The sequence below is a fragment of the Lepus europaeus genome, chromosome 20 (genome assembly GCF_033115175.1).
Source record: "Lepus europaeus isolate LE1 chromosome 20, mLepTim1.pri, whole genome shotgun sequence".
In the NCBI taxonomy this organism is placed as follows: Eukaryota; Metazoa; Chordata; class Mammalia; order Lagomorpha; family Leporidae; genus Lepus; species Lepus europaeus.
The window spans coordinates 69078545-69105142 of NC_084846.1; the positions used below are offsets into that span (position 1 = coordinate 69078545).

Genomic DNA, 26598 nt, shown 5'->3' on the forward strand with positions numbered 1-26598 from the left:
CGTGTGCTCAGGCTCACCCTAAGATGAACACCATTAACTCTGAGAAAACAAAAGGTGAGTGCTGCCCTTCTGCGTGCCCTCAGTCACGTGAGAGTGTTCCGGTTTGTTTGATGACTGGTGCTGTCCTGCCCAGACCCAGGGTCCTGCCAGCATCCCACCTAGGCTTCCCTCCCACGTGGCATTTCTTTCATGGCTTTGATACCTGGTGACGGTTTCAGTCCTGGCTGCTTCAGGTTAGAACTGGGAGCTATGACAGTGCCATCGAAATGGGTGCTAGGCTGGGCTGTGCTGGGCTGGGCTGGGCTGGGCCGGGCCGGGCCGGGCTGTGCTGGGCTGGGCTATCTGTAGAAGACAGAAGTAGAAAGTATGAGTGGTGACGGCATGTTCTCTCTCTCCCTGTGAAAGGCCACCAACGTCTTACCAGAGTTATTGAGAATAATATGGATTTAAAAGAAGGCTAATTATTTTATGCCTGTTCCCTAAACACTTCCTGCTTTTAACTTGAACATATCTTATCATTAAAGAATGTCTATTTAGGAATACCCATTTTAATATCGACCCATTCATGTAAAGGAAACTTGTAATCAGTTGGTGAGGTGATTACCTGGCAGAATCAAACTACTTTTTTCTTAATTCCCCCAGTTGAGGAATTGTGCCCAGCCTATCATCCAGTTACCAGAGGAGGACTCTCTGGAGATTGTTTCAGCAAAACAGGATCCCATCTGGAATTCCAGCCTTGAGCCCCCATGGTTTTATAACTGTTCCACAAACCTGTGACAAAGGGCCCTCCGAGAGGAGCGTCAGTACAAGCACAACACAAGAAATTTCTCACAATAGCAAAGTCTCTCTGCACCTTACAAACTTACACAGCAGAAATGTAAGTAACTGCCCACTGCTGAGAGCCCAGCCAGCAGCTGCTGAAGCAAGGCCAGCAGCTGTGATCCGTGGGGAGAGCAGGCGAGCACAGCAGCCCCACGGTGTGCACCACCTGAGGATCCGAGCCAGCGGGCTGCGCCCTCCACACCCCCCTCAGGGCCTTCGTGACTTGCTTCGTGGCTTCCTTTCTTGCCAGTCTTGGTCAGCTGGGTTTCCAGTGCTGTGGGGCTTTAACAATGCAGACAGTTTCTCTGAGTGTCAGAGCATGTCTACTGAGGGATACAACAAGGACAACGACAAAGACAGTGTGTTGTGGAACAGATTTGCCAATCTGAGTTTTCCCGGCTCAGGTGCAGTTGTGTCATTGCTGATACATCACTAAATGGGATAAAAAGATGTTATTTTGGTGCAAAGAATTTTGAAATAGGAGGAGTCATCAAAAAGTTCATGAAAATTCATAGCATGAAAACCTTTTTACACCAAAATTTGTATTTGTTTAGAAGTTCTATTTATTTGGAAGGCAGAGTGTCAGAAAGAAAGACAAATAGACCTTGTATCCCCTGGTCCACTCTCTAAATGAGCACAATGACCAGGTCTGGACCAGGCCAAAGCCAGGAGCTTGGAACTCCATGCAGGCCTGCTACATGGGTGGCAGCGGTCAGCTGCTTTCCCATGCATACCAACAGGGAGCTGGATCTGAAGTGGAGCAGCCAGGACTTGAACTGGCACTCTGACATGGGGTGCTGCTTTGTCACAATGCCAGCCCCTAAATTTGCCATTCAACTCCATTTTCCATGAGCTTTCTGAAATGCTCTCATATGTCCCTTCTGGATCTTGCGAGCACACCTTCTCAAACTTGACTATCGCTAGAGCTCAGGATCCAGAGCCGTCCCCCGTGAGGGCAGACCGTGTCCTTGGAGGCCAGCACAAGTGCACTGCAGCTGCCTTCTCTGGCAAGCTCTGAGCTACACAGTGTGCTCTGGGGTTGGAACTCTTTATTTTCTCAGTTGGTTTGTAAATAGGATTGCACAAAAATCCATGCACATCAACTCTCCAAATCAGAATTTGCTGAGCTAAAAAGAGCGTTAAATTGGATGGGCTGGCTTTCAGCTGATGGGGCACAGTAACGCAAGTCTCATCACGGTTCTTACAGACAGACATGCTCACTGTGTGACAGTTTCCATGTGACTGGAAATATCCACGCCTGGTCACCTCAGCTAATTCTCCATGTCTACTTGCTGTCCATTAGTAATTAGTTACGAGTGTGATACTTTGGAAACACCTAAGATACCAGTGTGGTTTATTGCAACATTCTAGCAGTGTCCTGTAGGCTTGAAGTCAAACCAAATAGGAGCTCTCTCAGTTTCTCAGGTGTCCTACCTTGCTGGAATTCCAAATGGAAATGTGCTACTCATCATGATTAAATCAATGAACAGAAAGGATCACAGCTGTCAAATGTACTTAAAAACCAAATACTTTCCGTAGGAAGAGCAGTCTGTTCCAGACAGCTTTGTCACCGAGGCTCAGGGTCACCAGCGGTGGCTGGTTTGCCAGATGGCTTTGTCACTGATACTCAGGGTCACCAGCGGTGGCTGGTTTGCCAGATGGCTTTGTCACCGAGGCTCAGGGTCACCAGCAGTGGTTGGTTTGCAAGATGGCTTTGTCACTGATACTCAGGGTCACCAGCGGTGGCTGGTTTGCCAGATGGCTTTGTCACTGATACTCAGGGTCACCAGCGGTGGCTGGTTTGCCAGATGGCTTTGTCACTGATACTCAGGGTCACCAGCGGTGGCTGGTTTGCCAGATGGCTTTGTCACCGAGGCTCAGGGTCACCAGCGGTGGCTGGTTTGCCAGATGGCTTTGTCACCGAGGCTCAGGGTCACCAGTGGTGGCTGGTCTTGTGGGTTAGCTGCTCTTGTGGGTTAGGAAGAATGCCAATAAGCACTGTAATTTTCTTTAAGGATTAAAATGTTTTCAGGGCTTAGAAACATGAAAGAGAATCTCCTTTTTGTTTCAATTACTTCATACACCTATTTTCACATCCACAGACCAGCCAAAACAACAGAGCACACAGCATATACCACATGTGTGTGCATGCACACACACACTCCTTCTTCTGTCTGTCTTCATGAACCTTTCAGGGATCGTTACAATAAAACCCACTTAAGGCATTCTCCTTGCTTCTCCCAATGGCACTGCACCCCTCCCCGTCGAGGAAATGGTGTTTTCCTCTGGGTTTTGTTTGTTGTGCCTGGGAGTTGTTCACTCTTGAGGAAGAGTTGTGTGTCCATGCCCCTTCCCCAAGAGCGGGTGACTGCAGAGCTTGGAGCCCCCTTTCCTCATCTCACACCTCGGCTGTCCATCCGTGCCATCATTGCATGACCTGTCATAAACATAGGGTGCGTAACTCGGGACACAGGGGACCCGACAAGCAGCTGAGGACTTGAGCCATCCTCTGCCTTGGAGGACTGAATCCACCACCATCCTGGGGCGTTTGAGGGCTGAAGAAAAGTTGGCCCAGTGTTGCGTGTGCAGGGGCTGGGGAGCCGTTGGACATCTTGGCGAGATCAATTACAGATGACTGCTTAGACTTGAAGGTCCCAGAGACCGTGTTTGGGCCAGATCTTCTTCCTTTGTAAATCTGGGTGAAAGGACAGCCGGCCGTTGACAGGCTGATATCTGAGCCGGGTGTGGTGGTTTAGCACGTAGAAATTCCTCAGCGGTTCTGAGTAAGGTTTCAGTGAGAACATTCAGACTGTGCAGCTCTCATCGGCAGTAACTCTGCAGCCTGTGTGGACTGCAGTGCAGCGGCATCATGGCATGCCGATGCCACAAAGCTGCCATCCGCCCTCCGTCTCTTCTGACAGTGAAAAGTACACCCTGTGCCTGCTCGTGTAGCCGGCTTCGCACTTTCTGGTCTAATTTCTTCTAGGGAGATCATGATGTAATTAAATGACAGAAATGTTTACTCCCAAGTGGAGCTAACCCAGGGTGACGGGCAGGTGGCTGCTCACCCTGGAAGATAGCCGGCTGCTGAGGGTTGGGAAACAGGCAGAGCTAGGACACCAGGCCCCCCTGGGGGTGCTGAGCAGGCAGGTGGCTGAGAAGGTCTGGGCCAGGCCTGGTTCAAGCTCACCAGGAAGAAACCTGGGGCAGCCTGGTCTTTTCTTTAAACATAGGCAGCTGAGAAGAGCTGGACGTTGTACCCTGGGCTGTGCTGGGAGGGTGTTCTGACGCCATCATGCTGTTTTGTTTAGTTAGTGGAGCTTTTGGTTTGCGCTATCTGTAGCCAGCCAGTGGCTCTGTGGGTGTGCACGGAGGCACTGTGGGGTAAAGTGCACAGCGCTGCGCAGTGGAGTGAAGCGTGTGTGCCCGGGGAGACTGTGCTCCTTTTAGCTTTCTGGAAGCGGTGCTTCTGTCTTCCCCGTGGGCTTGACCCTGACCTTGGGCATCTTGTGGTGGGCATAAGAGATCAGCAGTGCACAGTGAGAGCTTTGCCTTCCATGCCCTGTAGGCTGTGCTTAGGAGGCTGGAGAGGGGCTCCCGAGATGGATTTGGGCAGCTTGGGGGCAGTCCTAGGTCTCTGGGCCTTACCCTGTCCTTTTGGCAGTTCAGTGGAGCCGAGGCAGGAGAAGCTGCAGTGTTGGGCGCTCTGCTCAGCTGCCACAGCATGACCCTGCCAGGGGCTCTGGCACTGGAGTTGGCAGGACAGGCACCAGGTTCCCAGGCCCTCCCTGCTGTTTTCCTCACCTCCAGGTATCCAGCATGGTCCTTATATTCCGTTTGGTTTCTAAACAGAGAAGTGACTTATCATGTAGACTTCCTGCATAGACTTGTTCCCTGGCTTCTTGTATAGACTCACTACTCAGTCCCCAGAAGCCTTGCTGCTTTTTGTCTTGCATTTAATAATTGCCAGTCGCTTCTTGTGGAACCATGCAGTGGGGTGCCATTCAGTCATTTGTGACAACTTGGAGAAGCCTGACAGGCAGAGAAAGAAAAATGGGGTGATCTCACCCATGTGTGGGATCTGAAAAGCTGCCCTCACAGAAGCAGAAAGTGGGACGGCGACTCCCAGGCTGTGACGAGAGGGAGGAGGCTGGGGGATGTTGGTCAAAGGACGCTGAGTTTCAGGTGGATGGGAGGAGTTGGCTCAGGAGGTCACCTGCCCGTCCTGATGACTACAAGCGTAACAACTTCCTGTGTGCTTGAAAAGTGCCAAGTGTCATAGGTTGTTCTCACCATGAAAGAATGAAAACTATGTGGGGCAATTTGTATGCTAATTAGTGGGACTTAGCCACTGCACAGTGTACACACGTATCAAAGCATCACATTGTATGTGATGAATACATACAACTTTACATGTAACTAAAGATAAAGTCAGTGACCGACACACCAACACTGACGTGGCAAACACAAATGTGGCTGTCAGCTGTGTTGAGCGAGGATGCAGGAATGACCTGGTGCCATGAATCATGCACAAGGTCTGGTGGCTAGTCGTGGAGGAAGAGCTACCCCTGGCCACCATGCACTCAAAACACGCAAAACCCACCCATCAGAGACTGAGCACCCACATTGCGGGCAGTGAGAATTGTCAGCGGGGCATAATCACTGTGAACATTGGCAGCTGTGGCCCCTGGAGCCTGGGCTCTGTGCATGGTCTCCCCTGGGCAAGGGCATAGCAGGGGAGCTCTGCACAGGCGGCTTCACCTCTGGATTCGTCACGCTGTGGCATGAAGGAGTCCTGCTCAGGCTGGCTCTTCCCTCCCTTTGGCACCAAGTGGGCAGGGAGCCCATGACCCCCAAGCCAGCCTGTCCGCAGCCCCCTGTGACCCTGGGAGCAGCTTCTGAGTCCTGCTGCTCGGTTCCTGCTGGTGAAGCCGGCAGCCCCGGCACCTGCTAGAAGGTCATTTTAGAGAGTTTGCAAACTGTAATGGCCAGAGGATGGGGAAGGCACTGAAAGCCACAGTGATCACTGGAGGTAGACGGGGACATTGGTGTGGGAGAAAACTGAGGTTCTTGGAGGAGGAGTCTGACACAGATTTTCTGGCCTGGAGAGCAGAGGGGAGGAGAGTCCTCCACCCCGATGCCTACCCCACGTCTGCCCGTGGTCTCGGAGTTGAGTTGTGCATCTGAGCTCAGCCCTTCCACGCTGTTCAGTGTGGACACTTGGCACATGGAAAATCAGCTGTGGAAGAGGGACTTGTTCACCAGGATGTCAAACTCCAGGCTGGCTCAAGTCTAGCCCTGGTCTCTCTGGTCCCTCAAATGGTTGTTGAGCAGCAGGAAGTCAGGGGGCCAGCAGGCTCCAAAGTGGACAGTCCCCAGGCAGACAACAGCCTGTCTGCCCAGAGTGAGTCCTGCGAAGGAAGCTGTCCCAGCTCTTTCTCACCCAGGCTGTCGGGGCCGCTCCTTGGTTGCCTTGCTGCTTAGTGCCCCACTTAGTTGTGCTCATGCAAATCCTTTCAGTTTTGCAACAACTCAGAGTCTTTGCTTGCAGGGCACTCTGCGTGGTAGGGTGGGACTCAGATGGCCGGGCCGGCTCCTGACCCTCGGCTAGCCATGCTCACTGCCCCAGGCATTGGCTCTGCCTTAAAAAGTCCATTCCCATGGCTTTAGAGGGCACCCATTCTTATTTCTAAAGGATTATCCTGGAAACCTGATAACAGAAAAAATAGAGCATCTGGTGCTTTATGAATATTCTCCTCTTCTCTGAGATTGCTGCTGAGGAATGGATGAGAATCCTCACCCACATGGAAGTTAGTTTTAGCCATGAAATCAGTGCTGCGTGATCCAATTGTGCTGAACACAGTTTGCTGAGGAGCAGGTCAGAAGGACGGACTCAGGTTGAGGGGTGCCCTCTGCTGAGGGCCCGCGACAGCGGAGCAGGAGCCCGGGCGATGCCCCTATGTTGGGCACTGACTACCATGCTGCCCTCGGTCTGACAGCACAGGGCCTGCTGGGGCCCTGCCTGCTTCCGTGTGTCTGCTCCAAAGCCTGAGACCTCTCGTGCTCACTGCCGTGTGCCCCGTGCATGCCACATTCCAGGCCTTGTGCTGTCAGTCCTGCTCCGCCTCAGTTTCCCGCGACCTCTTTGTCTCCCTGTGAGGAGATGGAGCCCAGCCCAGAGCAGGCCTCCCTCCACCACGCCCTCTGATGGGATTCTACGGCCAGCAGTTATGGGTTGTAAGATTCAAAAAAACAGTATGTGGCTGTCTAAGAGAGTGAGGGGAAGAAAGGAAAGATGGTGCTCGGGGCCTGGGGCGCGCTGAGCCGGCCCCTTCCGGGCAGCCCTGAGCTGGATCCAGCTGGAGGTTTCTGCTTCCTGGAGCTGCAGGGCCACTCTCCCCTCAGGACGTCTTCTCTCCCTGCCCTTCCCTCACGACTCCGTGCCCAGCCCACGTGGCTGCTGAGTGGTCTCGGCTTTGGGGGCCACTGGGCAGCGGCCAGGCCTCCCAGCTGTGAGGTGGCAGCAGCTGCGCCAGGGGAGGGTGTGTGAAATGTGGGGGTTTGAGGACCCAGGAGAGAACAGCTCTTTTCTCTTTGTTTTCCTTCCCTCCTCCCGCCCCCTCTGTCCCGCCTCTGCTCCTCTGGCTGGCTCTCCCCACCGCTCACCACACACACATTTTCTGCACACAGCCCGACCCTAATATTTCTCTTTTCTACAGGCAGGAAATGAAGTGCATTCTTCAGGGCCATTCGGGAAGTTGTTGGGGCTGGAACGGCCCCTTCAGGAAGTTGTCGGCTGCAATGGTCCTTATCTGAGGCCCCGGTTGACGTAGGCTTTCTCTGCGTCCACTGTCCCTTGAAGCGAGGAAAAGTACTTCCCCTACACCGTGCTGACTCAGCGTGTCCAGGGCGTGGATGGTGCCAGGACTCGGAGCCTGCCCAGCCCCCACCTCCCTGTGCTCTGTGTTCCAGGTTCAGCTGTTTTGGACCCTGTGCTCCAGGCGTGGGCCTGTAATCCTTTCCCCAAACTCACTGTTTCCCAGAGCACTGGTCAACCCCAGCAGTACGTTTACTAGGAAGGTGCATTCTGGATCTCAGAAATGTTGCTCCTTCCAGCAGAGCCTGAAAAAGAAAGAGCCAGGCTTTCACAAACGGTGGCTTGAAAGTAAAACATTGAAAGGGTTTGGTAAAATGTTCTGTTGGAGCCAAGAATTCCTGAGGCTTAGAAGCCTTGATGATAGCACCACGGGGATGGGCTGGTGCATCCCATGTGTTCTGCTGATGCTGACCCCTTGGGAATGTCCAGATTGGAGGTCCTGGGTGCATGGGCACTCCTCCCACATGACAGAGGAGGGCTGGCCAGAGCCCAGGCTGACAGCAGCTATGCAGGTTTGGGAGCTTCTGGGACCCAGTAGGGGGCAGCCTTTCAGCCTTCTCTCTCTCCTGTTGCTGTTACAGGCCATAGGAAGGAGTGATGGATAACTTTGGGCCTTCTTTTTTCACGTTTATTTATTGATTTTCACTCTATTTGACAGGTAGAGGGACAGAGACACAGAGAGATCCTCCATTCACTGGTTCACTCTCCAAATGCAATGGCCAGGGCTGTGCCAGGCTGAAATCAGGAGCCAAAATTCTATCTGAGTCTCCCATGTGGAAGGCAGGGTCCCAGGAACTTGGGCCATCACCTGCTGCCTTCCCAGATGCATTATCAGGGAGATAGATTGGAAGCAGAGCACTTGGGTCTCAAACCCAGGCCCTGTGATGGGACGCAGACGTCCCAAGGGCAGCTCAACTCAACTCTCTGTTGAGCACCCCCGCCCCCCCCCCCAATCAAGGGGGCAAAGTAGGTGTGGGGCAGTAGCCGATGGAGTTGGGCTTGCAGAGGAGGTAATATGAGGATACTTCAAGAACTTCATGGAAGATGGAACTAAGCTTTATTTATCCTTTTAAATTGTACCAAAAATTTGAATTCCATGCCATACCTTCCATGAACTCTGATGCATTTCCTCCTTAAGTCATGACAGTGCAGGGCTGTGCCACACTCCCCTCCCCTGCCTCTGAGTTTGAGAAAACCCCTACACTGACAGCTGGACCTGGTGGGCCGCCTGCTGCATAGCCTGGGAAGAGGACACAGGTGCATGGGGCACCGGGTCTCTGCCTGTAGCTCCTGGATCCCACAGGGAGGTCTCAGAGCAATTTCAATGTCAACCACAGGCCTCTGTTCTTGCAAATTAAATGCCTACTGGTGACTATGCTGAGCAGAGTCCTTACCAGGAAAATGACAGGGAGACCCTCGGGCCTGGGGTCTCTGCTTTCTCCTCGGCCTCCCTCCGTGCTGAGAGCTGCCCCTCTGCGAATGGCTGGGCCATGCTGTCTGCCCCATTCTGCTTTCTTTGTGGACACAGCTCCCTTCCACCACCACCCCCACCCCCCCCCCCCCCCCCGCAGAGTGGCCATGAGTGCCACTCTTGCTCTCCCCTCCTCTCCTGCTCCGCCATCCTTGTTCTATGTCTCCATTTGTTTACGTGCTTGGTGGCATTTTAATTACATGTTACAAAATGCCTCCTCTTTGTAGAAAGCGTAATGATTGCAGACAGGGAGTAAAAAGCCAGAGCTGTTTCCGATTCCCCTGGGTCCTCCTCCCACCATCAAGAGTGGGAGGGAGGCCCCAGGATTTTTTTTCTGTGTTTTTTTCTATGCAAATAAGTGCACAAATAAAACAGATCACATCACTGTTGAGTGTATTTTTGTAGCACTGAGCTCACAAGATGCATGCAGTTCTGCCAGTTCCTTTTCTTCTACTTCACTTCCCTTGAGAGCTGTCTCAGCTGCCACGTGTCATCGCCCCATTGGTGTCACTGCCGCCCGTCGTCCCAGCAGCTGTTACCTCTGTGTTCCCAGTTGGGTGCTGAGCACGGCACCTCGTCTGTCCAGGCTTCCCTGCACCCATGCGAGGGGTCTGCAGGGGTGACCTACAGGGAGGTCACAGAGTGGTTGGTGTTTTTTAAAATTTTCAGTTGTACTTAGAAGCCGTGATGCATATCCTGAGCCAGAGTCCTTGAGATTCCCCCCCACACTGCCCTCCTTTCCTGCCCCGTGTCAAAGCTGATTTCAGTGCACCTGAGCAGTTGCCTCATCCCCTCCTGCACATCCCTGAGACACAGATTCTTTTACATAATCACAGCCAAAACCAACCTGGTGTCTCCAGATCACCTGACAGCTACTCCTATTGACCTGTCTCCAGATGTCTTTTTTTTTTTTTTTTAAGATTTATTTATTTATTTGAAAGTCAGAGGAAGTAGAACTTGAACCAAGCACTCCAATATGGGATGTGGACGTTGCAACTGGCATCTTAGTTGTTGCACCAAACACCCTCCCCCTGTCATTCAACTCTTTAAAGATGCAGACTGAAAATCAGAGTTTAATCCTGACAAGGAGGCCAGAATGCCAAGAAATATCCAGCCTTGTGCGTCCAGAGAGTATTAGGCAGTTTTTTGAAGTTTTAAAATTTATTTTATCTTTTAAAAGATACTTTCCCTTGAAGGCAACCCTCCTTAAGCAGGGAGGCTTATCAAGAGGAGGTCCAATTCGCAGAGCTCCTGGTTCTAACTCCCAAGGACTGAAAAACAAACGCCTGCAGTTATTTTATAAAAGACAAAATATACTTCTGTGTGTAAGGCTTTCTAATATGATTTTGTTTGTTTTAAGACATGTGCTGTTGTCAGGCATCAGTCACAGCTGAGCTCCTCCCAGGTACCCACAGGCCCTCAGCACGGGCATATGTAGCTCTAAAGAGTCTGTCCCTGACAGATGCCACAGCCTGAGCTCACAAGTTAGTGGCAGAGGCCGTATTTTGACCCCAATTTCTAATCTGAGCACTAGTGTCCTTGCCACAGGATCACAGTCTGAAGGAGGCACCCTCAGCCTTACAGAATGGCATCAGCAGAGTCGGGAACAGGCCTGAGGGGAGGGAGCAGTAGTGAGCCTCTCACCTGAGTTACTCACTGTGGGTTAAACAGTGACCACAATCCAGATGCTACCACCCTGATATTCTGGGGTGGAGAGTTCCTAAAACAGAGCAGGTGTGTAGGCGGAGAGACGGGCACCTGCCCAGATTGTGGTGAGGACAGCCATCCCCTCCAGCCTCCCTCTGACAAGTATGCCTTGCCACCTGCAGTGAGCAGCAGAGCTGTTGGTCCTAGGGTGTCCCATCTTTGCTAACACAGCTGGCCCTGACTGGTGCAAGCAGCCCCGCGGGAGAGCTGACCTTGTGGCAGGAAGAGGTTCACACACCGGGGATTTCTGCACAGATGGAACTTGCTGGGCCTCCCATCCAGACTCTCACCTGGGGCATGCACACAGAACACACACAGTTGAGGAGCCTTGCCAATGACCCCTCCACTCTGTCCTCTTAAAAAGGCTCTGGTTGCAGCCCACTAAACTGGTTCTGCAGCTCTGCAGAGGACTGAGCAGTGCAGGCTGCCTGTGTGTTCATGACTCCTGCTCCCCAGAGAATAGAATATGCAGGAGAAGCAACCTGTACCATGATATTGGTCAGTGAAATTTTGTAAACCAGCTCCGTGTCTCTTCTTGTTAGATCTGACAGTTCAGTTAGATGCTATGTCTGCGCCTATGTTTGTGGAGCCCAGAAAATGCCCTGGAGGGGGATTAGGTGCTTCCCTGTGAGGTTGACTGCAGTGGCAACAGGATTTGCTTCAGCAGTGCTAGCCAGGCTTGTTGGGAGCCCTGCCGTCAAGAATGCCACACTCCGTCTCCAATTTCCTGGTTACTTCATGGTGAAGGGCGCTTGTGAATCAAAAGCAGGCCAAGAGCCTCACATTCTTCAATTTCACACACCTGGCAAATGCAGCAAATAAAATGACTGCTTGTCATTCCCTGGGCTGACTTTTCTGTTCATCACATTATTGTAATGATGATTTTGAAGGAAGTGTTCTAATTTGATACCACAATAATGCCTTTGTGGAATCAGGTTTGTGTATCTCCCCTGCCATCCCAAACAAGCGTGTGCATCACATGCCATTGAGCACAGAGCAAGCAGACAGACGTCATTCCCGTGCAGAGCTAATTGCAGCTGTGCCTGCCCTGGCGTCACTTTGGGCAGGGCCACTGGCGCAGTATGCCCAGCAGTGCAGATAATAATTGTGGCTTTGATGAAGTTAAAGATCTGTCCATTTAGAGGTTGCATCAGAGATTAGGGACCTAGGGGGCTTCTAGCATTTTAGAGGATAACCAATTCCCGTTTTACATTCCAAAGCCCAGAATCCCACAGAGACAGCGTTTGCTTCACTGGCTGACCTTCCATGTCCCATGCTCACCTGCCAGACATTTTGACAGGCACCTTCTACTTCAAAAAAGCGTCCAGAGTGGGTGTTTAGCCTCGTGGTTGGGATGTCTGCATCCCACACTGGAGTGTGTTGGCTTGAGTCAGCTCCCGACTCCAGCTTCCTGGCAGTGCAGACCCTGGGAGGCAGCAGGTGATTCCTCAAGTATGTAGGTCCCTGCCACCCAGATGTGAAACCTGGGTTGAGTTCTCAGCTCCCAGCTTTGGCCTGGCCTACCCAAGCCCTTTCCATTGTGGGTGTCTAGGGAGTGAACCAGCAGATGAAGCTCACCATGTCCTCCTGTCTGTCTCTCTGCCTCTCAAATAAAGAGAAAAAAAAAAAGTCCAAACTTAAAGGAAACTCTGGAAATCATTTGGCCTGTGTGGGACTTGATTTTCCAACTGTCATCTTGATAGAAAGAAAGAGAGGTTGAACTGAATGGCCAGATGGCACCTATGCACCCCCGTACTGGGATCCAGTTCCCATGTGCTTTTTTTTTTTTTTTTTAAGATTTATTTATTTATTTGAAAGGCAGAGTTACAGAGATGCAGAGAGAGAGAGAGAGAGAGAGAGAGAGAGGTCTTCCATCCAATGGTGCACTCCCCAGATGGCTGCAATGGCAGGAGCTGGGCTGATCCAAAGCCTGGATCCAGGAGCTTCTTCCAGGTCGCCTACATAGATGCAGGGGTCAAAGGACTTGGGCCATCCTCTACTGCTTTCCCAGGTCATAGCAGAGAGCTGGGTCACAAGTAGAGCAGCCAGGACTCGAACCGGCGCCCATATGCAGCCCCTGCCATGCACTTCTGCCGATGGTGTTTGCTATGGCAGAGTCCACCTCTCACCCTCTTGGCTCTGCTTCTCATGTCTAAGATTTTTAAAATAGATTTATTTATTTATTTGAAAGGAAGAGTTAGAGAGCTTGAGATCTTCCATCTGCCAGTTCCAAATGGCCACAACAGCTGGAGCTGGCCCAGGCTGAAGCCAGGAGTCTGGAACTCCCTCTAGATCTCCCATGTTGGTGGCAGCACGGGCCATCTTCCACTCCTTTCCCAGGCACGTTAGCATGGAGCTGGATCAGAAGTGGAGTAGCCAGGACACAAACTGGTGCCAATGTGGGATGCCCGAGTTGCAGGCAGTGGTTTAGCCTGCTACACCATGACACCAGCCCTCTCCCCATATCATATCTAAAATTCTAAAACCCTTCCTCTGTGCCTTTTTCAGTGACTTGCTATTGTGTTGGTCACTTGCTCCCCTTCACCTTGTTGGTGCATCCTAGCCGACTGACACCACAGCAGTCCAGATGCTCCCTGCTGCCCCATCCGGTTTCAGTCCCAGTGAGAAGTGGCCGATGCTGGGGATTTCTCCCTGATTGTTCTGCACGCCTGCACTGCTGTTCCTTGTTCTTTCACGATACAAAGTCCTCTACTCTGGAGACATTCATCTGCTCATATCTGTGGACAGTAAAAAAAAAAAAAAGTTTTGAGGCTAAAAATGCATTTATATTCAATATAATTTTGGTCAGAACTTTTGGCTAAAGACTGGCATTTTATTTTGCTTTTTTTACATTTGAGAGTTTTCTTAATTTGGGGAAATGAAAAAAGAGTGTCTGTGACCCAAGGACCCATGTCACCAGTTTCTCTGGGCAGAGCAGAAGCGTTTGGGTCCAGTCCTCCTGCCCCGGCAGCACAGTTTCCCAGCCCTGCAGTAACTGATCCCTGGAGCTCAGGGAGCTGCCAAGGACGCTGGGGTGTGGAGGTGCCGACGGACGTGGAGCAGTTGGCTGTGTAAAACATCAGTTCTGTTGCAGATGATGGCAAAACCATATGCTGGGCAGGAAGTACAACCACTGAGAACTTAGGGTGCAGCCAACGTGAGGCGTGTCTAGCACAGGAAAAATAAAAGCCACCATGCAGAGTTTCGTACTGGCTCATCCAAGCTAAGTTTCCCCCATTACAAAGGAAAGGATTTTCTTGAAGGGAGGCTGCTTCACGGACGACATCTGTGATAACATTTATTTGTTTGGCAATTGCTCCGTGGAAGCGAGTTTCCATGGACTGATGAGGAGAGAAGGAGTTGGTGGAGCCCAGCCTCCAGCCTGGTGTGCTCAGCAGAGAGCTCCTGGTCCACGTGAGCAGCAGCTGCCACGTGAGGCCAAGTCTGTGAGGCCTGCGTCGTGCACTTTCTGAGCTGAGGGTTGTGGGGCAGTGAGCCTCCTGCTGCTTCTCCAGGGCTCACTCCACAAGACCTGGCTGTCCGTTGGAGGTTCCTAGGGCCTGGTGGTCAACAGAGCTGTGTGGAGAATGCTTCAGACTCCTGGCAGAAGGACTGGGAGTGTCAAGGCCCTGTTTTTCTACCAAAAGTCCATAATGAGAACAGGAAGGGTAATTCCCTTTATAACCTCCTCTTTCTTGCACACTAGGTATCTCACATCTTGTGTTTGTGTGGCTATCTCAAACGCACTTTGGAGAGAAGCAGGGTATTTGATGTGTGTACAGTGTTTTAGGTGTGTTTCTGTGCGTCCAGGTTGCTGTGGGATCACCCCTATGTTCATTTTAGAGCCACTAGACAGATCTTCTCTTTGGCAGGTGAAACAAACATATTGGGAAGAGAAGAAGAGCCCAAAAGTTTGTAGCAGAGAGATTTTGGACCATTCAAAATCATGGTTCATATGCAAATTCAGTCTGTGGGATGGGATACCTAGGAGGCTGTCAGACTTGGAAACTTCTCAGAGGACTGTAGAGGACTTGAGAGCAAGCCAGTATGGCTGCTCCGAGCCATGTATTCATTCATCTTTCCTTGGTTTAAGGCTCTGGGTCCTCATAATTCTGAATTGTCATGTCCTTTTCCAGTTGAAATACCTTGTAAGTATGGCCCAGTGCATTCTACAGACACACACACTCTTACACACACACACACATCTGTGTATATGCATACACCCCTACACACACCATCTAGTATACACACACAGCTATGTATATGCACACACTCCCACATACCCTCAAACTCATGTCTGTGTATACACACAGTATATATGCTCACATACACATCTGTGTATACATATACATCTGTGTATATGCACACACTCATACACTCACACACATGTATACACACATCTGTTTATATGCACACACATTTGTGTATACACACATCTGAGTAAACATACATACCTCTATATACGTACATCTGTGTATATGCACACACTCATACATACCCTGACTCACACGTATGTATACATACACATACACAGATCTGTGCACATGCACACACTCATATACTCACATGATCTATGTATACACATATACACATCTGTTTATATACACACATTTGTGTATACACACATCTGAATAAACACATCTATGTACACACACATCTATGTATACTCACACATATGAGGGCTCTTCAGTTTGTAGAAAATGAAATTAAAAAGCAAGTATTTTGGTGCAAAAGACTGTTCAATTCATGCATATTAGAGGGTCTTCAAAAAGTTTGTGGAAAATGTATGTTATGGAAAACCACACGTGCAGTTTTGTCTGCCATCTGTTTGCATGGTCATTTATTTTCCACTGGGTAGTAATTGCCTGAGGACGTTGACTCAGCTGATGGATGAAACAGTCCTTGACCAGGGATAAAGTCACCAAATGTGAATGGTGCTGACCATCAGGGCTGTCTCGGTGCCCTCCTGTGCTGACCCTGACCCCTGGTGTTCATGGTCTGGGGGATTGGACATGCACCCTGCTCCTGGGAAGCTAGCATCATCTCCAGGTGGAGAAGACCCCTGGGCACCCCCAACCCTGCCCACACCTGCCCACAGCTCCCTTCATCGTTTTATTTACGATTCTGTAGGAACTGCACAGCATGCAGCCTTCTCCATTCCCCAGCCGGAGGTCAGGACACTGTAATGCACCCGCAGCCCCAGCCGCTCCTGGACCAGACCCTGGAGTCCTAGCAACTCCTGTGCCACTGTTTCTGCTTCTGGTTCTGGGGCAGGAAAGCACAGAGGGGTGGCCGGCTGGGTGTTCCTTATCCCAGCTGCGTTATCTTAGGCCTCTCTCATCTCTGGTTTTTATGTCTCCTTAAGGGAGGTGGATTCTTCTTTTAAAGAAAACAGAGACATAGGAGTATTCTCCCTGAAGGAAACCATACCCAGACCCTGTCTCTTAAGTCTCCCTACCCCCACCATAACAGCCTCTTCCCTGATGCCCTTGTCTACCTGACACCACTTGAAAAGATCAGGTCACTTAACCTCCCTCAAGCCCAATCTCCTTTTCTCTGGGGGACAAGACTCTGGGCCCTGGGGATCACCAAGGAGTGCCTACAGGTGTCAGCAGCCTTTGTTCTTTTTTTTTTTTTTATTAACAGAGAAAGCCCACAGACTCATTTCTTCTTGGACACACCCACAGTCTGGCCGCGGCGGCCCGTGGTCTTGGTGTGCTGGCCTCGGACGCGAAGGCCCCAGAAGTGGCGCAGCCCTCGATGGGTGCGGATCTTCTTCAGCCGCTCCAGGTCCTTCCGGAGCTTGTTATCCAGACCATTGGCCAGGACCTGGCTGTACTTTCCATCCTTGATGTTCTTCTGTCTGTTCAAGAACCAGTCCGGGATCTTGTACTGACGCGGGTTCTGCATAATGGTGATCACCCGTTCCACCTCGTCCTCAGTGAGCTCTCCTGCCCTCTTGGTCAGGTCAATGTCTGCTCTCCTCAGCACCACATGGGCGTACCTTCGTCCCACACCCTTAATGGCAGTGATGGCAAAGGCTATTTTGCGCCGCCCATCGATATTGGTGTTGAGTACTCGCAAAATGTGCTGGAACTTCTCAGGGATCACTAGAGACATGGTGGCGGCAGAACCGGCACCGAGCAGGCCTCCTGTGGAACAGCAGCCTTTGTTCTAATCACTCCTCACACAAGCTGGAGAGGGGGCCCTGTCCTGTCAGTCCCAGGCCTACCTGCCCCTCTGGGCACAGCACAGCTGTGGGTGTTTGTCAGGACAGCCTGGATCTCAGGTTTCTGTTTGTGCAATGAAAGAATTAATACCCGACTCAAGGATGACACAGAGAGACATGTATGATACACAGATGCATACATGGGCTGATGCCAGATACAGGACACATAATATATGCAACACAGACACAAGGACCCAAGATACAGGTGTATACAATACACACATGTATAGTACACACATACACAGATGCACACACATATCTGGGGCCCTGCAGCTTGGAATCCATGCACATACAATGAGAAGACCCTATCCTCTCTGCCCCTTTGCAGAAATACCATCAAGCAGTGGAAGCTGGGTTGTCAGTTAAAACTGACACCTTTTGTGGAGGGCTTTTGTTCTCCCAGTAAGGTACAAACCACATCATCTGTGTTTTCCAGTCTGGTGAAGTGGGTTGACTAGGCGGTTCCTGGCCACTCTGCTCCTGGTTCAAGGGTCACTCTTATGCTTGTAAAGCAGGAGTTTGTTGGTTCTGTTGGAAATGGAAACCTCTCCTTCCTTCACGGTGGGGATGGGAGGGGTTGGCCGTGGCACTGCTCTGTTGGAGGCCCTGCCCAGATCTGATGCTGAGGGAAGCTGCCATGCACAGTGTACCATTCAAGAAAGGTGGCTGCAATAGAGGTAGCAGCATGATCAGATTTTTTTGTCTAGCTCCCCACATGGCTGGCCAGTCTACTTGCAAGGAGATAGAAGCCAGGGACGTTGTGACCTGCCCAAGGCTATGCAGACTGTGCTCTTTCTCTCTTGTTGACACGTAATAATTGTAAGGACTGATAAGATACAATGCCGTGTTTGGAGCCTGCACTGGCTGGGCTTTGTCATATCAGGTCCCTCTTCTAGCTGTGTATGGTCTTCGGCAAGTTCACGCATGCATTTCAAACTTGTTCACACCAAATACACTTAGATTTTAATTCCTTGTTTCCATAAACTTTTTGAAGTCCCCTTAGCCTTTTTTTTTTTCTTTCTTTCTTTTTTTTTTTTTTTTTTGGACTGGCAGAGTAGATAGAGAGAGAGAGAGAGAGAAAGGTCTTCCTTTTTGCCGTTGGTTCACCCTCCAATGGCCGCTGCAGCCGGCTCATTGCGCTGATCCAAAGCCAGGAGCCAGGTGCTTCTCCTGGTCTCCCATGCGGGTGCAGGGCCCAAGGACTTGGGCCATCTTCCACTGCCTTCCCGGGCCACAGCAGAGAGCTGGCCTGGAAGAGTTGCAACCGGGATAGAATCCGGCGCCCCAACCGGGACTAGAACCCGGGGTGCCGGCGCCGCAAGGCGGAGGATTAGCCTGTTAAGCCACGGCGCCGGCCAAAGTCCCCTTAGCTTTTGAAATGTCCTATACTTGGTTGTTAATTGCGACCACCCCTGAATGAACCTATGAACTGGTGAGAATAGGCAGACAGCTAGTCAGGCCTGAGTGAGATGGAATCCTTGCAGTCCTGCAGGCTCTCTCTTCACCTGTTAGCCTGCCTTCCCAGGAGTCCCTGTGTCTCACCTGGGACAAGGATGGGAGCAATGCCATGATGCCCACATCATGTGGAGGTGCCATTGAACTCCCAAATGGCTTCATGCAGGCTAAGACCCTGCCCTTCCTCATAAAAGAGGCTGAGAACAGGGAAGAGCCCTTTTTGCCTCAGACCAGTCGGGGTTGCTATTCAGGCTTTTTCCTCTCTCTTTGGGCAACTCTCTGGCCACTCATGACAGGCATTTCTCTGTGTGAGGGGGTCACACTCACGTGTGAGTGTGTGTTTTCTCTCTCACCTTGGATAAATCCTGTCTGTACTTCAGCACGTTACAAAGCTCTGAGGGGCAGGGTCCTGGAGTGACAATGAAGGCTCTCAGACCCACACCACCAGGAAGGCATTGTTGTAAGTGCAGTGGGGTAGACACAGACAGACAGCTACTGCGGGATCTCTTGTGCATGGAGTCTACAAGTGCTGATATCGTGGAGAGGGTGGGACAGTGCTCAGCAGGGGTGGGGAGGCAGGCTGGCCGGGGAGGAAGGCTGGTTCTGTGCCCTACGTGGCATCGCTCCCATCCTTGTCCCAGGTGAGACACAGGGACTCCTGGGAAGGCAGGCTAACAGGTGAAGAGAGAGCCTGCAGGACTGCAAGGATTCCGTCTCACTCAGGCCTGACTAGCTGTCTGCCTATTCTCACCAGTTCATAGGTTCATCCATGTTGTCACAAATGAGAAGATTTTGTCTTTTTTGTGGCTAAGACTCCATTGTGAATGAACACCATGTTTTCTTTTTCCATTCACCTGCTGATTTTGTATCTTTGCTATTGTGAATAATTTCAAAGCGTTAATCACTGGTTCTAGAATTTTATGATTTTTTTAAGGTTTACTTTATTTATTTGAAACAAACAGTTACACAGAGAGGTAGAGACGAGAGAGAGAGAGAGAGAGAGAGAGGTCTTCCATCCGATGGTTCACTCCCCAGATGGCTGCAACAGCCATACCTGTACCAATCGAAAGCCAGGAGCCAGGAGCTTCTTCCTGGTCTCCTACGTGGGTGCAGGAGCCCAAGGACTTGGACCATCTTCTGCTGCTTTCCCAGGCCACAGCAGGGAGTTGGATCAGAAGAGGAGCAGCCTGAACTTGAACTCGCACCCATATGGAATGCCGGCACTACAGATGGTGGCTTAATCCAATATGCCACAGCACCAGCCCTGAAGCCCCAAGATTTTAAAAAATGGCATTCATTCTATTATTGTCCTTACATAGGAAATTGTAAATGTTTTTTATAGGAAGTTTAAAAAGCGGTTTAAGGCATAATGAAAAAAATCTCAAACCATGCCTCACAGCAGTGACTGTACCAACAGATTAAAAATTAGCATTTCTTCTCATGCAGGCCCCAAAGCTGGCCTTTGCCTAGCAGTGTAGCTACTGGAGAAGGGATACTCCACAGACCCCAACAACAGAAAGCAGTGGGGACACTGGGCAGAGCCTCAGTAGAAACTGAATGTGCACTGATTTTCCACACCAGAGTTTCTCTGAATAACTGAGACGGACTGGCAGGGCCCACGGCCCAGGGAAGGGGAGCACAACCCCTCCTGTATGGACCTAGAGACACATGTGACTGCCTGATACTCAGGGGTTGTTGAAATACAAAAACAGGAAGATGATGGGGGCAGGCATTGACCTAGTATTACGCCGTTCAAGATGCCCAAGTCCCGCAGCAGAGTCCCTGGGTTCAGCACTCAGGCTCAGCCTCCTGCTGTTGCACACCCTGCTAGGCAGCAGTGATGGCTCAAGCAGTTGGGTTTCTGCCACCCACGTGTCAGACCCAGATGGAGATCCCAGCTGCACTGTGGGCCCTTAGGGCGTGAACCAGTGTGTGGGAGCAAGCAAGCGAACTATCTCCCTACCTCCCTCCAAAAATCATGTGTAGTAAAATCCCAGTTTTTTTTGTTTTGTTTTGTTTTGTTTTGTTTTTTTATTGGACAGATAGAGTTATAGACAGTGAGAGAGAGACAGAGAGAAAGGTCTTCCTTCTGTTGGTTCACTCCCCTAATGGCTGCTACCGCCGGCATTGCGCCAATCTGAAGCCAGGAGCTGGGTGCTTCCTCCCAGTCTCCCATGCAGGTGCAGGGCCCAAGCACTTGGACCATCCTCCACTGCCCTCCCGGGCCACAGCAGAGAGCTGGACTGGAAGAGGAGCAACTGGGACTAGTACCTGGCACCCCAACTGGGACTAGAACCCAGGGTGCCATCGCCGCAGGCAGAGGATTAGCCAAGTGAGCCACGGTGCCAGCCAAAATCCCAGTTTTCTAAAGAAGTATACCTATCTACCACATATGAATAAAGAATTCTGAAAATAGGGGCCTGCACTGTGGCATAGTGGGCAACAGCTGCCACCTGCAGTGCTGGCATCCCATATGTATGCCATTTGGAGACCTGGATGCTCCACTTCCAGTCCAGCTCTCTGCTGTGGCCTGGGAAAGCAGTAGAAGATGGCCCAAGTCCTTGGGCCCCTGCACCCGAAGCTCCTGGTTCTTGGCTTCAGATCAGCTCAACGGCAGCTGTCACGGCCATTTGGGGAATGAACCAGTGGATGGAAGATTCTCTCTCTCTCTCTCTCTCTCTCTCTCTCTCTCTCTGCCTCTCTGTAGCACTGCTTTTCAAATAAATAAATAAATCTTTACAAAAGTTCTGAAAACATAAATGCCATGCATATTGTTGGTTATTTTATGTGGCTTTTTTTTTTTTTGTCTGTGGTTCTAATCTTGCTTCAGAGAGCCCATAAAATCATTTAAATTCTCTGATCATTGAAAAGAAAGCAAGGGCAGGCAAACCAGGCCTGAGCCTGTTGGGATTTGAGGCTTCAGGATCCTCACCTGTTGGAAAGGTTCAAGACCCTGTAAGAGCTGAGGAGTGAACACGCAAGGGCAGCAGCCCTGGGAGGTGTTGAGTGAGGTCTGTGAGCAGATTCTTCAGAGCTCATGCCGGACTCCCTGGCAGTGCCCGTGAAGCTGGCCGTGGATGCAGCTCAGCCCTGAGGGCTCCACACCAACGCCTGTCTGTGTCTCCCTGACTCTTTGTGCTCACTGAGGAAATGGAGATCAGTTTCCTGAATCCTCATCCGAGTTCCTCTCCAGAGTCAGCGAGCAGTTCCTCACGTCCAGTGCGTGGGCCTCCTTCCATCACATGGATGTTTCAGCTGATGTCCATGTGGGGCAGGCAGGCCCTGCTGTCTCGTTTTGCTTTCTTTGGGCCATGGAACAAGTAGGTGTTGAAGGCTGCATTCTTTTCCAAATTGAAAGCCACTGATTGGCTGTGAGGGCTGGAGGGCAACATGCCTCCGTGACAGCCGCCAACGCTCTGTTCCATGAAAGGTGAAGTAATTGCAATAACAGCCGAGCAGGATGCTTCGTTCCAGATGCCAGGAGCAATCTGGGAGCTGGTTTGAAGAGTGTGCTTGCACAGCAGCCCGAGAGCCACTGTAAGGACCCTGTGTCAGAGTGCGGGTAGCCGTCAGCAGCTGGGACCCCTCTCTAGAGGCCATCATGCCAGGCTGTGAGCAGCTCCATGGGCTCCTGAGTGGTGGTGGGGTTCCCTGCTGACCACTCTGTGTATCCCTCCCTGGATCTGATGCGTGAGAAAGCATGATTGCACAACCACTCCCAGTGTCTCCTGCCAACTTCTCTGAACAGATGTGGACTTAAAAAAAAAAAAAAAAAAAAAAAAAGACCTCCACTCTCAATTTTGTGATAAAAAAGGGATAGGCTCATGAGTTGGATGTAAGACCTCGGACAGCACCCCCATGGGTAACTGCGCTGGTGTTGCCCACACTGTAAGGTGGGCTGCACCTTATGGCTGCAGTCCATTCTGATTTTGATTCTTCTGAGTGACCCTGGGCCCAGGCACACTTCAGGCAACCCAGTGGGCTTCTGGCTTTGTCCAAGTGATGTTTCCACACAGGGCTTGAGAGTGGAACTAGACCCTGTCCCTCCCCAGGACACCTGGCAATTCTCAGGGGGACAGAGCAGAGCTAGAATCTTGAAAAGCTTTACACCTAAGTGCCTCTAGGCCACCTGACCCAGTTCTCCAATTTTAGTAAAGTCAAGTACTTCACAAAGGCAGTCACTTCCTTGGGGACATCATGAGCTCCAATCACAGCTGTGTCGTGCACACTGCAGCCATCCCTGACCCAACAGATGTTCTGTGTAAACAGTGGTATCAAGTACATCTTGAAAACATCATTCTGGCCAGATCCTCAGGGCTTGGGTGCAGTCCTTGAGGTGGGCGGAGGGCCCTCTAGAGAGAAGCATCTGCAGGAAGTCCTCTCGCTCCCGTAGCTGCCTGTTTTCTCAATGGTCTTGGAGCCACACAGCTGTTTACTGCAGAGTGGCCCCACTTGGGGCTGTGGTTACACCAGGACTTGGACGGGCCCTCTGCTTCCGCCATCCTTGGGTGCCATGCCTGCCAGCACCTCACTGTCCTCTCCACATGCCATCCCTGGGGTTGGTGTGTGCCCCGGGAACTGGGTGGGCAGGCAGCTGGCCGCCTGAGGCCACTTCCACAGCACCGGCGTCCTCCTCAGCCTCCCTTGCACACTGCTGGTGACCAGGGCTTACCACCAGCAGAGATCCTCAGGAAACACTGTGTTCAGTTCTGTGATGGCTCTAACAGCTTTACAGACCTGTCAATTCAGGTATCTGGGTCCCGCCTCACCTCATCCTGGCTCTTTTAAACCAAGCAGTGTTGTTTTCTTCTGCCCACTCTCCTCCTGAGGCTCTGTGAGGGATGCCCAGAAACACGGCTGGAGCTCAGAGCAGAGGGTGTCCAGGAAGACACGGCCTCAGTGCCCGCCACACTCCCCCATGCAGTTGGAGCACTTGGCAGTTGTCCCTTTTCACAGTGAGTCCTGTTGCCAACCCTTCTCCACTCTGGCGTCTCGGGGTCACCTCCGATACCAGCTGTCTGCCAGCTTCCTGCGGCCGCATGGAATCGTGAAAACACTAAGCAGGCTGTGTTTGGCTGTCACACCTGTACTCCTCTCCTCAGAAGTCAGTCCTCTCGTCACCCTGCTTTGTTTAACGTGTGTGAATCCAGGGAATCTACCTACCTTCTGTCTATGTGCCTGGTAGCTTCAGCCACCCTCCTGGCCTGGTGTCCTTGTAATGCTGCTCAAATGAAATTAGTGAACCAAATACAAGGACACTTTGGAAAGTTTGTGGGGAAATAGAATGAAAAATAAGTTTATTTTGATGCCACATAGTCTTTTCATAATATGCCTTCGCTCCCCCCCTTCCTCCCTCCTTTCTTTCCTTCCTTCCTTCCTTCTTTCTTTCTTTCTTTCTTTCTTCCTTCCTTCCTTTCTTTCTTTCTTTCTTTCTTTCTTTCTTTCTTTCTTTCTTTCTTTCCTTCCTTCCTTCCTTCCTTCCTTCCTTCCTTCCTTCTTTCCTTCTTTCCTTCTTTCCTTCCTTCCTCTCTTCCTCCCTTCCTTCCTCCCTCGCTCCCTCCCTCCTTCATTCCTTCTTGCCTTCCTTCCTCCCTCCCTCCTTCCTTCCTTCTTGCCTCCCTCCCTCCCTCCTTCCTCCCTCCCTCCCTCCCTCCTTCCTCCTTCCTTCCTCCTTCCTTCCCTCCTCCCTCCCTCCTTCCTCCCTCCTTCCTCCCTCCTTTCTTCCTCCTTTCTTTCCTTCCTTCCTTCTTTCTTTCTTTCCTTCCTTCCTTCCTTCCTTCTTTCCTTCTTTCCTTCTTTCCTTCCTTCCTCTCTTCCTCCCTTCCTTCCTTCCTCTCTTCCTCCCTTCCTTCCTCCCTCGCTCCCTCGCTCCCTCCCTCCTTCCTTCCTTCTTGCCTTCCTCCCTCCCTCCCTCCTTCCTTCCTTCTTGCCTTCCTCCCTCCCTCCCTCCTTCCTCCCTCCCTCCCTCCCTCCTTCCTTCCTCCTTCCTCCTTCCTTCCCTCCTCCCTCCCTCCTTCCTCCCTCCTTCCTCCCTCCTTTCTTCCTTTCTTCCTTTCTTTTGCAGAGTAACAGAGAAGGAGAGACAGAGAGAGATCTTCCACCTGCTGGTTCACTTCCCAAATGGCTGCATCAGCTGGGGCTGGGCCAGGCCAAAGCCAGGAACCTAAGTGAGGTGCAGGGGCCCAAGCACTTAGGCCATCTTCAGCTGCTTTCCCAGGAGCATTAGCAGGGAGCTGGATCAGAACTGGAGCAGCCAGGGCTCACACCAGCATCCATATGGGATGCTGCCAGTACAGGCAGTGGTTTAACCTCTGCGCCACAGTGCTGGCCCCATAGTATGCCTTTTCCATGAACTTGTGAAGATTCCTCTGTGATCTCTGGACTCCTCGAGGTGCCAGTAACAAGCCTGACTTTAAGGGCACAGACGTCCAGTGTTCTCAGTGTCTGAATGTGCCCTGGGCCAGGCCCTCGTCTCCAGCTCCTTTCCCTGTCTGAACACCAGGAGCGGTTTGCCTGCCACCCATCTTCCCACAGCCAGCCGTTCCCAGCGCTCCCTGGGGCCCAGCAGCCAGGACGCAGCAGTTCCTATCCAGCTGCTCCCTCCCCCTTCTGTGCCTGGCATTGCCCCCCACAGGCACTTCCCTAGAGCACAGGGCAGCCCAGGCCTTCTCTGGATCAAAGCCCCTCCGTTGCCCTCGGAGGTGTCTCTGACATCACGGTCTTTCACCCTGTGCTGACAGCCCTCTGCAGTGATTCCTTAGACCCCCACAGGGCCACTGTGCTCCAGGGAGGCCCCTGCCCCTCCCCAGACTCAGAGTGCTGTTCCCAGACACTCTTAGCTCCCTGTCTCCTGTGGCCCCACTCACCCCCCACCTGCCCTCCAAGCACATTTTAGGAGCCCCTCCTGACCCTCTCCCAGGTGGGTTTGCCACTCCCAGACCAGGGCCACCCTAAGATTCAGCAGTGTGGACAGGTTACACAGGCTCCTCTGCCAGCTCAGAGATCCAGGCTCACTTGCTCCTTGTTTCTAGCTTGCATAAGCAACTCTAAGAGCGTTCATGCTTTTTCTTAAAAAGTTAATGTTGCTTTCCTGTGGGAAGTGACCCTAATGCAGGTCAGCTCCACCTCAAAAGCTAGTCAAGTATAAGGGAAAATGTGGCTGAAGGGGGAAATTTGGGTTAGTAAGTAAGCTTTTTTTGTAATATGAGGGTTCTTCAAAAAAGATCACAGAAAACATATTAAAGACTAAGCATGGATTTCAAAATCGTGTTGCATCAAAATACGCATCTTTGAATTCCATTTCCCGCAAATTTTTTGAAGTTTCCTTGAATAGTCAATGTATATTTCAGTGACTCCCTTTGAAAATTAGTTATACCATGGATGCCAGCTCTTGATTCCAGGAGATGGCCTGTGATCAATGTTTAAGTTACTGTCAGATGAGCTTTCGATTGTTGTGTCCTTGCCTTTATGCGTATTTCTAGCCATCTCTGCTGGTGTCGACTACTCAGGCAGAAATAATGCAGTCAATTATATGGTGCCTCCTTCAGAAGAACACTATGGACTTTTTGGTGTATTTCTTATGGAGAAGAGTCAAGAGCACACGCGGGAAGCTGCAGGATTGTACTGTAACTGCTTCAGATACGAGATGACACTGCAGAGTTCCTTTGCTTTTTTTTTTTTTTTTCATTTTAAGTGGCTTTGCATGTTAGTACTAAGTTTTAAAAATGGTTTTCTGTTGTTAGAGAGGCTTTTACCCTTGTTACTTTCTGGTAAAATGGCTTTTTATTCAAAGAGGCCCTGGGGTTTCTGTGTCCTAATGTGAACACTAAGGCTTGCCTCCTGTTTCCTCATTGAAGCAGCTCCTGGATAACCCACTTGCCCGGTGGCCAAGCTGGGCATACACATTAGTAATGGTAACATCACGGTGAATCATAAAGTGATGAGAACCTTTGATTAGAAAGAGCAGAAGAGTCCAATTTTAGTAGAAAAATTATTAACAGTAATTGTTCCAGATTCAAAAATTAATTTAATTTAGCT

At 51.0% G+C, this 26598-nt stretch overlaps 2 protein-coding genes across 3 annotated transcripts in view; one reads left to right on the top strand and one right to left on the bottom strand.

The window, feature by feature from the left end:
- EGFR (epidermal growth factor receptor) overlaps positions 1-26598 on the top strand; it is a 143480-nt gene that overhangs the window by 43135 nt on the left and 73747 nt on the right. The window lies entirely within an intron of this gene.
- LOC133749475 (small ribosomal subunit protein uS13-like) lies at positions 16519-17034 on the bottom strand. The gene has a single exon (XM_062178644.1). The coding sequence runs from the start codon at positions 16995-16997 to the stop codon at positions 16539-16541; it is 459 nt and encodes a 152-aa protein (XP_062034628.1). The 5' UTR covers positions 16998-17034; the 3' UTR covers positions 16519-16538.